Source organism: Lichenostomus cassidix, chromosome 3, assembly GCF_008360975.1.
Source record: "Lichenostomus cassidix isolate B80296 chromosome 3, HeHo_3.0, whole genome shotgun sequence".
Taxonomy (NCBI): Eukaryota; Metazoa; Chordata; class Aves; order Passeriformes; family Meliphagidae; genus Lichenostomus; species Lichenostomus cassidix.
This window is the reverse complement of record NC_139483.1, coordinates 11,616,409-11,632,689: the sequence shown is the minus strand read 5'-3', so window position 1 is coordinate 11,632,689 and position 16,281 is coordinate 11,616,409. Positions and strand designations below refer to the sequence as shown.

The following is a 16,281-nucleotide window of genomic DNA, read 5'->3' as shown; positions in this document are numbered from 1 at the left end:
GTAGAAGTTACTTCAGTGTTTTGGGTGAACTGATAGGATTGAGACAGCTAATCTGTCAAGATGAATCACAGAATTTTAGCATAAAATTAAAAGATTAAATTTTTTAACTTCTTCGTGGAGAGGAGTGGTTACTGGTTTTCTGCAGGTGAAAACACAGGAAATATGGAGTCTGTTACAAAGAAACCAACTTCAAGTTGCAACAGTGTCACATGTTTCCTTCTTAGTATTTATTTGATTCGTTTCATTGCTGCATTGAAAATACATTAGGAATATTTAAGAACTTAAATGAGTAGAAGATTGGAATTAATATTGGTGTCCACCAGTTTGAAATTGATCCATGTGAAAAAATAGACTCAGAAAAGGATCATAATTTAGGTTCTTTTAGGGGCTGTGCAATGAAGGCTTTTCACATAATGAAAGTCTTAAAGTATTCAAATGGGGACTTTAATCATATCTCTACAAGGTGATGAATATCTCTCCAAGGGTGGAAGGGGTTTTTATACATGAGAACATAATTATTGACTGTAATTTTTAAGCTTCTTCAGAACAAGGATGGTGAAGACCATTTCAGTGACTGAAATATTCTTCACCCCATATTATATGGGAAATTATGTTCATTGTAGTTAAAAGACAGCAGTAGAAAGAATATTCTCCTGTGGCTTGAACATTAAAATTTTGCCGTAACTAAATGCCTGGGAACAAAATAAAGCACCCTGAAACTTTCCTCAAATCAGTGCTTATGAACATCAGGCTGATTTATTCCGCCAGTGTTGGTTAATTAACAGGCCAAACCTTTTTAGAATCTGTCGCTCTGTTCTTTTATTTATTTTTTTTTTTAAGAAACAAATACAGATACAGAGCATATTTTCTACGGTATAACTTGTGATCCTGTGGAATATCTGGGTGGCTGTTGAGCAGACCAGTCTAGCAAAGGAGCAAGTGTCATCTGGTAGTTAGTGCAGTAAAATGGTTGTGAGGCTTTCCATTCTAAATACACCTTGAAAAAAACATCCCCCCACCTCTTTCTTTCTGGTTTAATATATGCTTTGCTGCTCTCTGTGTTATGATCTCCATGCTTGAGGAGGGCATGTATGAGAACAGAGGGCTATTTTTTGCTGCCTTAAAGGGAAGTATAACAATTCCATCATCCTGTCTGCACAGGAGGTTATTAACATGATTGTTCTTGTGTGCCTCATAATTCTGATCAGCCTCAGGACTGAGCTGCAGGAATCCCAAAGTCACACCTGACTGTCAGCCTCCATCTGCTACTTCAGCATGGAATGAACTGTTCCAAGAGAGCAAACAGTTGTAATCTGGTGCCTCCTTTAGAAGATAAATGAGTAAAAGCCTCCAGGACCCAGAGGGTTTGATGCTGCAAGCATTTATCTCACCTGTATTACTGGCTGGCTGTACATGCACCACTTCTAAGTGTGGGCTGCTTTCTCTACACTCTGTTATGTTCTTTTTGTTTCATGCAGAAATGGGCACAGTTTTCCCTCACCCCCTTTCTTCTATTTTTGTGGTGTTGTTTGTGTTGCAGCATAGTGCATGGCAGAGCTGTTCCAGAGAAAAGCCTAAATTCCCAAGACCAACAGGTCAGGTCTGAGCCCATTTAAGGCTGGAAAGGAGGATTCAGTATAAAATCAAGTCAATTTGGGGATGCAGGTCATCAAGAACTGTCAGTCAGTTCATCATTTTCAAAGCAGAAACATGTTGCCTAAACAGGCAAATAATTCTTAAAAATAATAAACTAAAAACTGAAATGTTTTTTCTTTCTGTAAAATTTTGTGATCCAGAAAACAATAGTGTTACAGGGGAAACTGATTTTAAAAAAAAATTAAAGGTCTCAGAAATACACTCAAAATCACAAAACCCAGTAAGAAATTAGCAAGGATGTGTCTTAAGTCACATCATTGGGGACTACCCCTCCTGTTTTGCTGAAATCAGTGATTTAGGTGGGCAGGTTCTCCCTGTCAGAAGGTTGGTTTTTAGTGTTCTTGTCTGTAGTTTTGCTGCTACAAAAAGCACATGGTGTCATTGCTTTGCAATTATTTAAAACAATAAAAGCAAGTACAAAAAATGAGTAATTTACCCTTTTTATCACACAATAGCTCTCATTGTCACTAGAAACAGTCACTGTTTTTTGGTTTTTGCCTTAATATCCATCTTCTGATACACTGAAAGGCAAACAAAGCAAAGTGGGGCTCACAGTGTGTCTGTGCAAATCTGTGAATCGTGGCTGGGGTGAGTGTGAGCTTGCTCCTGTCCACCCTCTCTGACACCTGTGTAGGTGGCCAGTTTGCTGAAGCACAGGAGTATCATGAGCTCCTAAAGAAACAGGACTGGTTCTTTCTGAGCTTAGCCAGATGTGTTGACTTTGTAGCCACAACCTTTGATGGTCCCTTCACATTGGCAAGCAGCACAGCCATTTATATTGGGACACGTGGCAGGAAGATGGGTGGGACAGCTGAGGCTTCCTGGTGATTCCTTTTTGGTAATACCCACACCAGGATATGTTCTTTACATGTGTACATCTTTATCCCACAGTGTCTCAAGGAGTTTCCTCAAAAAACCAAAAACCTGTCTGTCAAAATCAATGCTGAATTTGCAATGAGCTTGCCAATAGTAGAAAACCAGTGGCACCCAGTAGCCATAGGCACACACACTTGATGTGAGAAACAGCATCAAGGAGAATCATGTGCCCAAGGGGAGCAAAGTCAGGTGACATGGGGAAAATACAGAGATGCTGCTTGCCACTGTAGGGGGAAAAATTGTGCAGCCAAAGCTCAGCTGAAGCTGGCCAGAATTGTGGGGGACAATAAAAAGAGCTTTTGCAAATGTATTGACAGCAGTAGGCAGTATAAAAATAACATCAGCCCATTACAGGTTGGTCACCTCACAAGCAGAGACAGGGACAAGGCAAAGGTGTTTAATGCATTCTTTGCCTGTCTTCAGGCAAAAGGTCCATCAACACAGCTGATGGACCAAGGGGGTCTCAGTGCCCTGAGCTTGGAGGACCTTGGCTGTGAGGTTGATTAATTCCCATTCAACCCTGAAATTGTGCCGGGTCTGCTGCTCCGCCTGAATCCCTACAAATCTATGCGGCCTAATGGGATTCATCCTAGGATCCTCAAAGTTCTGGCTGATGTCATTGCAAAACCTCCCTCAATGATTTTTGAATGCTCTTGGGAATCCGGACAGGTCCTAGCTGACTGGAAGCAGGTGAACGTTATCCTGATTTTCAAGAAGTGCAAGAAGGAAAACCCCAGAAACTACAGGCCTACTCAGTCATGGGTCATGGCCAGCACAGCTTCATGAGAGGGAAGTCCTGCTTGTCAAACCTGATTTCCTTTTATGACAAGGTAACCCACCCAGCTGATCAAGCGAAGTCAATTGATGCAATATTTTTGCATTTCAGTAAAGATTTCAATGCTATCTTTCATAGTATCCTCTGGACAAAATGTCCAGCACACAGCTGGATAAACACATCATGTGATGGGTGAGCAGGCTGATAGGTCGGGTGCAAAGGGTTACAGTGAATGGGGTGACTACAGACTGGGCAGTGTCACTAGGGGGTTCCACAGGGCTCAATCCTTGGCACTGTGCTCTTCAGCATCTTCATAGATTACTTGGATGCAGGACTGGAAGGGATGCTGAGCAAGTTCACAGATGATAGAAAGCTGGGAGGAGTTGTTGACTCCCTTGAAGATGGGGAGGGCCTTGAGAGAGATCTCAGACAGACCTGAGAGGTCTGGGCAACAAGAAGTTGAACAAGGGAAATTGCTGGATTCTGCACTGGAATGAGGCAACCCTGGTTGTGTGCATAGACTGGGGAATGAGAGGCTGGAGAGCAGCACTGTGGGAAGGGACCTGGGGATCCTGGTTGGAGGTGAGTGGGATTTGGTTTGATTGTTTGTTCTAAACCTCTTCTTCCAAACGTATTAAGGAGTAGTCAGGGTCTCTATCCCTCCAGTTCTGGTTGCCAGCAGCTGTTACCTCCTCAAGGTAGGAGAGAGTGTGGTTGTTCTGGTGTGGGATGCTGCTGGGCCCTGAAGGACAGGCTCGTGATGCTCTTACTGAAGGTCTGGGATGGACCTCCATATTCCACAGCTGTGTGTACTACTCTGGTCAAAGCTCTGGTTCTCCAGTGAGAAAGCTGCTCCTTTGTCTCCTGCTGCCCTCCACATCCCTATTCTGTCATGTCTTGCTGTCCCCAGCGGTTTCTGATGCCCCAGGCCTGTGGTGCACACAGCAACAGCAGGGCCCTAAGGATGTTGCAGGCAGTGCAGTTACTGATTTCTTTATGTGTTCATGTTCTTCCCTTTCTTTCTTTAAACTGGGAATTATCAAACAATAAGCTTTGGTTTAAAAACGAATTCAAATTGCTATTGCTCAAGTGCTACAAAGAAACATAGTGCAAAGTTACGCAGCCATACTCACCCCCTTCCCTCCTTAGAAACCCCACCAGAAACCAAGAGTTCACCACTGTGGTGTGCATCAACTTTTGCTCTGTCATCAGCAGTCTGCTACTAGGGGAACTCATGCCTCATCCTTCCACTTCCAAGAATCCAGAGAGCAAACCACCCCAAATCCATTACGGGTCAGGGTCTGAAACCATAGCCTCCACTCCCTCCCTGAGGACCTCCTGACTATTGTGGGGTGGCTTAGTTAGTTTTATTTCACCTGAATAGATGTTGTTTGTACTTCTAACATCATACCAGAACTTAACACAGAATGCCCCCTATTTTTTTCCTTCTGTTGTTATGAAAATACTTTAATGTTTCAATGGAGTATTTCCATAAGCATCTTCTTCTCCAGATGTTTCTGGCTGTTAAAATCAGGGTTTGTTCACATTGAAGTAGCATTAGATGAGCTGTAGTGGTGGTGTGTACAAGTCAGCTTGTACTGAGTAAAGCTGGTGTACTGAGCTGAGCTCAGTTTGTTATGCAAAACTCTTTACCTGATACCACTTTATAGTTACCAGCCCTGAGTCAGAAATCATTTTTTCTAAAAATCATCACAGGGTTGTTATCTTATGTTCTATTCTGTTCATTTCTGTTTCTTTTCAGGGAAGGATCATGTTTGCAGATTTATTGGCTGTGGAAGAAATGAAAAGTTTAATTATGTGGTCATGCAGCTTCAGGTGAGTTCTGTTCTTTGCCTCTCCCTTCTGTCCCATAGAGATGGCATCATTGAGAAGGATTTACACTCAGAGAATAAGGCCAAGCACTGATGTGGAGATGTTGTTGTACACAGAAAGAGGATGGAATGGAAGACAGTGAGAAGGGGTGGTGTTGCTCTGATATCCCTTTGGATGGCTCCAGTCAATAAGATGTGCTAAAATATTTCATAGCTCTGCCTTTCTGTTTAAGACAGCTTTCTGTCGATTTTCCAGGGAAAGCACTCTGTTCAGAATGCTCACAGGAGCAACCCACAGCATTGTGCAGCAGTGGCAGCCCTTTGAAACACCTCCTGCTGGGCTGTGATGCAGCATTCAAAATATGTCTTATATCAGAGCTCAGAGTGAGAGCAGTAGTGTCACAGCAGCAGCACAGTTGTGTCACAGCAACAGTGCAGTTTCTCTGTGGAAGGCCATGATCTCTGCCTCCCCTGTCTCTCCCAAGCTCAGCAGTAACTCAGCTTCTGCTATCAAAGTGTTTACTCCTGTTTGAACACTGCTGATATCAAGTCAATAAGGGTAAATACTTGGGTAGCTACCATATGGTCACTACACTGCTAGGCAGTAGATGAAGTAAAACAGGGACCAGCAGATCCCAGTACTTGTTTAAAATAAACTTCTGCTTCTTTTGTAGTTCTGCTTTGCAAGACAATTGTATAAAATCAGTAAACTCCTGGTGCTTGGGTTTGCCTTTTATTGAGCTGGCGTCTCAACTGCTGTTATGAATAGAATAAATCCTTTTGCTCTCTAAACAACCCTGGCAATTGCTGCTGCTGCAGTGTGAGTGTGAATATAAATTGTGAAAGAGCACTTCTGGAGCTCATGGAAGAACAAGGCTTCTAACCTGCCAGTCCTGTCCTTACCAAGCCTGATGAAAGGGACTTTACCTTGGAAAAGATGTCTCTCCATGGATTCTTTTACTTTCTAATTTGTTCTTGACTATGTAACTGACCTCGTAGACTAGGCAGAGCTAAAAATAATTTCATTATTTGCAGATGAAGATGTTGATACATAAAGCATTAGCTAGTTTTGCACCATCATTCTTCGGGCTAAAATTTTCCTTCATCTTCAAGATGAAGACATGAAAACCTGCTGAGACATGGTTTAATTTGTCTCTTAAGATTAAACCATGTCTGACACCCTATGGTTTATCACATGTCCCTCTGACTGTTGTGTACTGCAGTTCTCCCTTTCTCTTCAGTCACTGGGGCTGAGGCTTCTACTCTAAGCTTTGCAACTCATTGCATCTGCTCTGTTTCTTAATCAGCTTGACGGTGTTTATTTGGAAAATAATGCTCATTTTATGTCTTTTCCGGGTAGCAGTAGCAGCTGGGGGAACTTATGGCACATTTCGGTGTGCAGGCCTGAAAAAAATGAGCCTTGCTTTCCATGTTACCATTGGATAAGAGAGCTGGTGTTCAAGGAACAGCTTTACAGTGGAAAGCAAGATCTGCTGTCAATTCAGTAACTTGGATGTTTCAAGATAGTGATGACAACACTGTGGTGGCTCTAGTAAAGTGTCACAGAAATTCAGGAAGATAAGCACTAGAGAAGAGGTTTAGTTTGATTTTGTTCATGTTAAGCAGCAAACCTGGGCAGGCTGCTGTGGCTTGGCTGCATCTATGAGCTGGCCTGTCTCAGGTGTGATTCTTCAATGGTCCAGACCCTGAAGTCAAATATAGGTCAAAACAATTTGAGAGACTTGTCATATGCTACACGAGCTACTTGGCACCTTAATATCTAAATAACTTGAGAACTGGAAATGGGTGGATGAAGAGATGACATTTTGTGGCTTTGGAGTGTTTCCTCCTCACCTGTTTGGAATCTTTTATATACTTTCTGTTGGGAATTTTAATTCATGTGGAACTCTATTATAAGCATATGTCTTCTGTAGATGATAGATGTCTTCTATCTATGTCTTACAGAAGCAGAATCAAGAGATTCGAAAGCACAGTAATAAACAGCATGTCCCTATAGCTTTTGTTCTTAGTGCATTTTCTCTGAAACAGCACTCTTATTCCTAATGTTCTTAATGAGTTGGTAAATGCATTAGTTCTGTGGATTAGAAGAGCACTCTGCCATGGAATACAATCATTTTAGTAGCTTCTCTTTACAAAGCTGAAGAGGTATAGACAAAACTGAGATGATGGACATCAGAGAACACTGGGATTTTTCTTGCATTTACTCTGTCCTTTTTTCTTTTTCTTCCCTAAATTGACTTTATTTTCATGCATAGCTGGTAGCCTTTTTGTTTTTCCTCAGAAATTTAATTAACTGGAAGTAAATTAGCAATTTGTTTTGATAAGTATTAAGTCAGTGGAAAAATCCTCCTCTCCTGATTTTGGATATGATTCTCTTGATAGACAGCTTTCCCCATTGTGGTGTGGCAGCAACGATGCTGGCTTAAGCTTGAACCAGACAATGTGTGCTAGTAAGTTTCTGATGAAACTGCAGCATCATGACCTGCTTATCGAATTTGTACTGCTTTAATCTTTAGATGGCTCAGAGAGCACTCAGAGGTTGTTCTTAAATCAGCTTTTCTATGGTCGGCTTTAACAGTAAGGAGATGCTGGTCTCTTCACTCTGAGGTACTGCTGTCCATGCCATGCCTATTGCACAAATAATGACAAGCTGACTTCTCCAGATAATGATCTGGTATCTTCTTGTCAGCAAATGCATCACTTAAAAGCTAAAATGAAGTGCTGGAAGATCTTATACAAGAAATAAAGCAGACATGAGGTGAGCAGCTCTCTGAGTAGCGTGTCTGCTTTTTTGGGGTTGTGTGTCAGAACTCACAGCTGTGAAAGGCTCTGCTTTTGTGTAGTGGTTTAAGTGTTTTATTGACTGTTTCAGGGCCGAAATCTCGCAGATCTCAGAAGGAGTCAGCCTCGAGGGACTTTCACACTGAGCACAACGCTGCGGTTGGGCAAACAGATCCTGGAATCAATAGAAGCCATTCACTCTGTGGGATTCCTGCATCGTGACATCAAGCCTGTATGTTGTTTTGGAAATTTTCCTTTTAGTTGTACGTCTGTCAGTCCTGCTTGAGTCAATAAAGACAGTCTGAGTATGGGCAGATCTCAGCAGACATATTTAGGCCTCCCACTGTCTGACATGTTGGCTATTTTCTATAGGTAAAGAATAGTAAGATTGTATTGTCCTTTTTATAAGTGCATAGCAAACCAGCTTTCATTGGCAGAGGCTGCTCCCAGGTGGGTTGGTAGCTGTCAGTCATACTTGCACCAGTCAAGATCCCATGATGAAGCAATCTAGTTCTGAACGGTCCTTTGGAGTCCAGCCAATTATCACTGTAAAAGTTGTTCAGAAAGGAAGTCTTGTTCTGTGACACATCACTTGAATTAATGCTATTTCATGTATTTGACTGAGCTAAATCATCCTCTTAATCCTGTATGAGTGATTACTGAAAGAATTGGAGCACGATTTCCAGTCAGAAACACAGTCACATTGTTGGTCATCTGCCTAGGCAGAGCACAGTAATTCCAAGTCTCATTGTAGAATCAGTGTTTTTCCTACAGCTCTTCACTGCTTGACCTGAACATAGTGAACTTGAACTTGTTGCTATGCCATAGCTGAGACCAGCTTCCTTGTAGCAAGCTCATTTGCTCCTTTTAAAATCAGCTGCTTTTGGCTTTCCAAATTCAACTGAAAACCGGTCACTGATATGATTGGCTACAAATCCTTTAGCAATCATCCATTATGGTAAAGGATAGAACTTTAAGATTGAGCTTAAAAAAAAGAGCTGCTCCATTTGCTTGTAATTGGTTTATTTATTAAGAACCAAACCTGGTGGTTTCTATATGTCTGAATGTTCAGATCGATTTAGGCAATGCAATACAGTAAATGGAGACTTTGGGAGTTAGGGCAGAATAATTCATGCTAGCAGCTGAACCATGAACAGAGGCATTTGTCTACAATAACTCCAGCCTGTTATGCAAGTGATGGAGCTCTCACTGCAGAGCTAGTGGTGTTAAATGTAGCTATTTTCTCAGAGCAACTGAAATACAGCCAAGCTAATGTGAATTCTAGTAATTCTGAGACTCCACAGTGTCTTATCTGCAAAGTGAACTTCTTATTGAGGCAGTGGTTCTCTAATCATGATGTTTAAGATGCATCTTAAAATTAATCTCTTTGACTTGTTTTCACCAGAGGCATGTGGAGCTACATGATGAAGTTTTCGTAACAAATGGCCACTCTTACCCAAGCTGCTGGCATCAATTTGACTTTTTTTCTTTCCTTCTTTGTCCAGTCCAACTTTGCCATGGGCCGCTTACCTTCAACATACAGGAAGTGCTACATGTTAGACTTTGGTCTGGCCCGCCAGTACACCAACACTACTGGGGAAGTCCGACCAGTAAGTACATTTCAAGGAGTTTTTTCCATTTCTGCAACTGAGCAGGAATGGAAAGGTTTTGTGGTTCTGTTTGTTTTGTTGTTGTTATACATGGTCATTATATTGGACTGCATATTCTTCAAGGTGAGGACCAGCAGGTGACTTCAGCTGAGTTGGGGATCTAAGAAGGGATGCTTGCTTTTGTCTTACAGGATGAGTGGCTTTTTCTTCCTTTTATTTCCTTAAGGGTAATCATGTTTCCCACAGGCTTGCAATACTTACTGAGCACAATATGGACTTACAAAGAGGGTGAGCCCAATGCTGGCTGTGTAACTTCCATAGCCCCAGGGGACTGGTCTAGTTCAGTTCTCTGTGGTTGGTGTATTCTTAAAGCTTTTATAAAAAAAATGTGCTAGAAGTTAGATGCTGACCTGGTCTCTGAGGCTGAGCTTACTGTGAGCTGCAACCTGTAATGCTGTTCTCACGTTTCCTGACTTTGGTTTTATGTCTGTTGCTCCTGTCCAGATTTCCTAGCAGGGATATTTCAGTGTGCCTGCCTGGAGGGCAGGTAAGGGCAGGGGACATATCTCGTGCCATGTAATACGCATTTTATCTTCAGTTCTTTTACCAGTGCTGTTATCTGGGGTCACTCATAAGGATGTGTAAAGCTTCAGAAGTTCTAGGATCTGTGAGAGAATTCCTAGATGTATTTCAGAACACAGCGCAAGCAGAGAGTGTTCATACAATCTCTCTGTCATCCTAGGCTTACAGTTTTTGGTCTGCACACCTTTTCCATCTACAAGATTATTGTTGTTCTGGAAAATGTTAATGATGTGCTAGCTAAATACAGTGACTCTGTGGTGCTGGGGATGGTTGGGGAGTGGGAAGAAAGCAAAGGCCATGAGCAGATTTTTTGTCTTTAGTAGATGAATCTGGCTGGGCAATTTTTCTTCTATATTTTTCCTTCTTTTATATGTCGTTTCAGTTTTCATTTTCCCTGTTGTTGGGAGCTGCTCTAGAGGTTGTGCTTATATCCTATTCCTAGAAAGACACACATCATGTACTACTGGACTTCCTTGTCAATGCTTTTTAGTTTGGGCATAACCTTTCTCCATATTGCCTTTTACAAAATGTTCCCCTCTTCTTTCCTCTTTCTGCAGTCAGAATTCAAGTCTATTATGGGTTGAAACTGGCATTTGGTTTTCTGCAAAATTTCTTCATTTCTTAAATGAAGTGATTATAGTGTATGTCTGTATTTCAAGTCCCATTGTTTTAACACTGTTCTTTCTGTAAAGAAGTTAATTTTTCCAAATGTATATTCTTTTGAATCCTCTATTTTTTCCCTTTCTCACCATAATTTAAAATTACTATACTTTTATTTTGCTCCCAGGCCCTGTTTTCAGAAACAGCTCTACATCTAGCCTTGACATTTTCCAGGGGAAAAGATTCTTCAGCTATGTCCTGCAAGCTGTGTCCGGCTTGGGTTGGTGTGGGTGAGGGGGAGCTTTGTCAGAGTACAGGACTCTGAGAAGATTGGTCTTAATTCTGGTCAATCTGATGGTTGATTGCTTGCTTGCCACAGATGTTTCTCATAGAAGGATGACTGACATACAATCTTTTCCTAAAATGATACATGCAATCCCCAGAAGGGTGGGAGTCTGCTCTCCTGAAAGTGGTACAAAGTGTCACTTTTTTTGGGATGTAGGAGGATCATGCAGGGTAAAGTCTCACATACCTAATGTACTTATTCTCCCACACCACAATTCAAGGGGTCAGTCAGGCTTTTGGATAGAAATGATGTGGCAAAAAAGCACGTAAATATTCCCTTCAATGCCTTTTGACATTTACAGTAGTCATTGGGCTGTTTGGTCCTTTTGTGTCCCTGCTGCCTCATACCACTTTGAGTTCCACTCATCAGACCAAGACATATGTCTGGAGAAGCACAATGCGATTGCTGCCCAAATAATGCACTGAGGATTAGGAAGGAAATGGGGGTGAAGGGTGGTATGAAGGCAAGTGAAATGAGAAATTTTGTGGTGGTTTTGTGTTTGGGTTTTTTTAGTAAGAACTTTATCACTTATTCCACCAAAGAGATTATTTAAAGCCAGTAAGGTAAATTCTTTTTTCTCCATTCTCTTTCTGTCCATTTATACGTGAAGAATACATTTTCTATATTTATAGCATAATCATCCTGAGCCTAGTATGTATGTGGTTTGGTTCTAAGGTACAATACACAAGATAGGTGAAGGAAAGGGTTTACTCTCTTTTTCTGGAAGCATGTCTGGATTTTGCTTTCAGTCATATTCAGTTATGAACAGGTATTTTCTGCTCAAGTAGGTTCTCTGCAGTTTCCTGCAGTTTCAGATGCATTGTCATACTTTATGAATAATGCCATAGAAGTATTAGCTGTTTTCATATCCTCTGAAATTCAGAGGCTCAATCTTATTTATCACTTTTTCAGAAAGACTTTGAATGACTTTCTAGTAATATAGATAATGAGCCAGGTCTTTAGGATGCTGTGGACTTGCTGAGGTTTTCTAACATACCTCTTGCCACCTATTTTCTAGAGATTTATTAAAACTTTGAGGTGGAATCATTTCTATTCTGCATAATCTTCACTGAGCATTAGTTTCTCCGTCCTTAGCAGTTACCACTCTGGCTTCCCAGGTCTTCTTTTAAGACCCAGCAGTTTTTACCCAGGAAGCTGTTACTCTGCTGAGCCTTTGATGAGTGCTATGGATTTGATTTGTATGTCTTACAGAGGATGGCTACTTGACTGTTCAAACTGATTGCTCGGCATTTGAGCATTTGTAAAGTTATGGCCCACTTGGCATAACTAAATTCATATTTATCGTGAATCTGAATTTATCCCGTGCTTCTAGGAAAACGAAACTGATCTCCCTAATGTGGGATGCTAAAATTAGCACAAATGCTACTCCTTGGAGAAGAGCTATTGTGGCACAGATTTGCTTTCATAGGAATGGTCTCACCCCTCTACAGCTTGCCTATTGCCACATTCCAAAGTCTCCTGGGTAACAGTCAGTAGGACCTTACATTGCTCTATAAAGACAGAAGATGGTTGGGGCCAGAAGGTGTGTAAGGAAGCATCAGCAACTTTTTTTCCCTCTGTTGGCAATGAGGGAAGCTCAGCTGTTCTCAAGTCTCGTTACTTAATATTTCTTTGCGGGTTGTGTAAGTCAGTCTTTGATAGTTACCCCTTTGGACAGGCCAAGCAGATGTGCATTGGTCATGTAACCATGTGGTGTCCGTGGTGTGCTGGGAACTGCTCAGGGCCTGCCTGAAGGCTCTTACTTGGCTACCACCATCATTTCTGGCATTTGGATCACAGCCAACATCCTGGCTAGCCAGGGGGACTTTGGCTATTACAAAAAACAGGACAGACTGCTAGTGGAAAAAAAAATTAGTATTTTCAGTGCGTTTTGTTTTCAAACACTTGCAAGGATGAGTTCCTGAACAAGGAGCAGAGAGGCAGCTTGCTAGAATTGCTAGAGGAGATGCTGATTTCTTACTGCTCCTTGCTGCCTCTCTAAGCTGCACTCTCTCCTCTTTAAAAGGTGGCAAATTCTGGTTAAGATCTGTCATCTGTATTCAGCAAGGTATGTTTGACCTGAAATTTTTCATTTCTCAAGAGTGCACTGTCAGTGATAAATTCACAAAGTATTCCTGGTGCACTAAGCTTAGTAACATCTGTTGGTGCTCAAGACTTCTGTTTTCTGACAAAAGACGGTGGAAAAACTACTTAGTCACAGTAAACAGGGCATCTCCATGGCTGTGAGACTCCTGATGTCCCTTTTCTAGAAAATAGGTCTTAATTTTGTGCACAGCTGTAAAGCTTAAATGAGAGACATTCCAATATACCTGCTCCCATTCTGCCTGTGGCTTAAATACATGGTGTTTTTGGTATTCTGCTGTCAAGTGAGAATGCAGGAACTTCTGTAGGACAGGAAGTTTTTGAACCTGAGACTTCCAAACTTTGGGTGAATGATCTGATGCTGAAGAGAAGAATCACACATAGATTCACAGAGTAGGTAAAGTTGGAAGGGACCACAGTGGGGCACCTTATCCAACCTCCCTGCTCAAACAGGGTCAACCCAGAGCACTGGCACAGGGTGGTGTCCAAATGGTTCTTGAATATCCCCAGCTGGGGAGACTCCACACCTTCTCTGGGCAATCTGTGCCAGTGCTCAGGCACTGCACAGTAAGGAACCTCTGCCTCATGTTCAGCTGGAGCTTCCTGTGCCTCAGTTTGCCCATTGCCTCTTGTCCCACTGCCCAGCCCCACGGAGCAGAGCCTGCTCCATCCTCTGAGCCTCCCTGCAGACACTGACAGACACTGATGAGGGCTCCTCTCAGTGTCTCTTCTCCAGGCTGAACAGCCCCAGCTCCCTCAGCCTCTCCTCAGAAGGGAGGTGCTCCAGTCCTTCATCATCTTTGTCACCCTCTGCTGGACCTGCTCCAGGAGTTCCTTGTCTCTCTTGTCCTGAGAACTGGATACAGTATCCAGAACTGGATACAGCTCTCCAGACCGGCTTTGCCAGGGCTCAGTGGAGGGGCAGGATCACCTCCTCGACCTGCTGGCCATGCTGTTCTTAATGCATCCCAGGATACCATTGGTCTTCTTGGTTACAGAGTCACTGCTGACCTATGGACAGCTTGTGGTCCGCCAGGACCCCCAGGAAACTGTGCTTCTCTTCAGTGTTGTCCACTCATTGTGACCACAAACCTTCATTTTTTGTTGTTCTGCCCAATGCTCACCAGAAAACTCCTGGATTGCTTCACCCTTCTCTATTGTCTCTGCAATATATAGAGGCAGGAGCAGTAGATGTAGGAGTAATTCAAGCCCCCTGTGAGTACCAGGGCTTGCAATTGCAAGGCTTCCTTCAGTTTTCTAAAGAAGTTTTCATCTATTTTTAATTCTTGATCAGACCATCAGTAACAGGTGCTTACAATTAATTATGTTACCTGTGCTGATCACTTACCTATCAATACTGACATCCCCTGCTCCAAGGAAAGCTTCATACATTCAAGCAGCTTCTGTGAAAATGCACCTCCCTGCTTTCCCAGTCCTTTTTTCCATTCATTGCAGTGCTCAAGCCATGTGAGCAGTCCCACCAAGTCTGTATCATCCCAGTGAGATCATAGATTTGCAATGGCACAGAGGCCTCTAACTGCTCCTGTTTGTTACACATGTGTAGGTGTTTTTGGACAGGCACTTGAGGTGGGCCACCAGTTGTGCTGCTTCCCCAAGAGATACATGGAAGTTTCTATCTTCCTCTCTCAGGGCACCTCCTCACAGTCTCTGTTCTTCCATATCTCTTCAGATTACAGTAATCCTGTCCCACTGTACGTGCTCTAAGTCCTCCTCACTAGATTAGCAAAATGAGGTGCAAAGTCTGCAAAGATGCTCTTGCCACTCTGTCAAATGGGTCTCTTCTTCCACCAATAGTACCTTTCCCTCAAAGAGGGACCTGTGATCATGGGAACCAAAGCCCTGTCTTTCACAGCTTGGTGTTGACTTGCACAATGCATCTGCTTCTAGTTAAGCTTCTCCACTCCTGGCAAGATTTAGGAGGAAAGCACCCAGACCCCCATGCCTTGAGGTCTGTAGTCATTCCTAGAATGCTCAAGGTCGCTGCTTAAAAGTTCCTGGGCTCCCTCACACCCTTGCTTTGCTAAGTGCTGTCACAGCTGCTACAGCTCTGTTAGTTGTCAGTTTACTGTGCTGCTTATAAATGCCATAAAGAGAGGGAAAAATTAAAATTGTCATGCTTTTCATGCCAAAGTTTTTGTTAAACACCAAGATCCAACCTCGCAGTTAAACTTTAATGTAAAGGAAATTACGTTCCGAATTCGGCTGATCTCAAAACTCAGTGTTTATTGCCTCTTCAAAGATCAACTGCAATTGCCACCACTCAAATTACAGAGAAACATTGTATTTTGCAGCGAAGTTTCTTATAGTGTGGACCTTCTCAGGGGCTGATGTTTTTGAAAACTCAGCTCTTTTGGACTAGCTTGCCCTTGCCTATATGCACAAATGCTTCAGAGAGCACTCTTGGCGATATGCTATTTTCCCTTAGAATGGCTGGGTAGGTTCTTCCTAAATAGAAATTAGAAATGTAGCTATCCTAGCTAGTTACATTTCTGCTGATTTTGTTCCTTGGGAGAGTGACAAATTTTCATTCTGATGCATGGGGTCTGAACCAACATCATACCTTTTAAAAATGAATGTTGAACGTGTCAGATGAAACAGCATGCATCTGCCCAGCTCCCTGTAACCTACCTGTAGGTCATCCAGAAGCATCTTCTTTAGGACTGGAGACAGATTACCAGAGATTATTAGAGCCAGGATTGTAATTGTTATGGTCCATATGGAATAGGATGATGAAAATTGCACCACCTTTTTTGTGCCTTTGTACAAATCTAGAGATAACAGTTGATGATGTATAAGACCTGCCCAGCTTCAAAGAAGGGGTTGCAGATCTAAACAACGTTCAGAAGACAGTAATGACAAACTCGTGTGAAGAGGGATTGAAAAGATTGTGATTATAGCATGCACAAGAAGATGAATGAAAGGAATTTTATTAAAGTCTGTAAAATACTAGTTAATAAGTGCTTGCAGTTGCAGGGGATACTCTTCTGAGAAACAAGTCTAGTTTTTTCTTCCTGATTTCACCCCCTTTCCTTATTCCCTCCCACCCAAAAAGTGCATTTGGTGGAGAATCCCAAGACC

The 16,281-nt window shown here is 42.3% G+C and overlaps 1 protein-coding gene across 2 annotated transcripts in view; it reads left to right on the top strand.

Annotated features, from left to right (window-relative positions):
• The window catches only part of TTBK1 (tau tubulin kinase 1), a 103,909-nt gene that overhangs the window by 30,506 nt on the left and 57,122 nt on the right, over nucleotides 1–16,281 (top strand). For both annotated transcript variants that reach the window (XM_085054523.1, XM_085054522.1), the window contains exons 4-6: nucleotides 5,070–5,143; nucleotides 8,033–8,173; nucleotides 9,447–9,551. In XM_085054523.1, coding sequence (XP_084910649.1) covers nucleotides 5,070–5,143; nucleotides 8,033–8,173; nucleotides 9,447–9,551 — 320 coding nt within the window. The remainder of the gene's footprint in view (nucleotides 1–5,069; nucleotides 5,144–8,032; nucleotides 8,174–9,446; nucleotides 9,552–16,281) is intronic.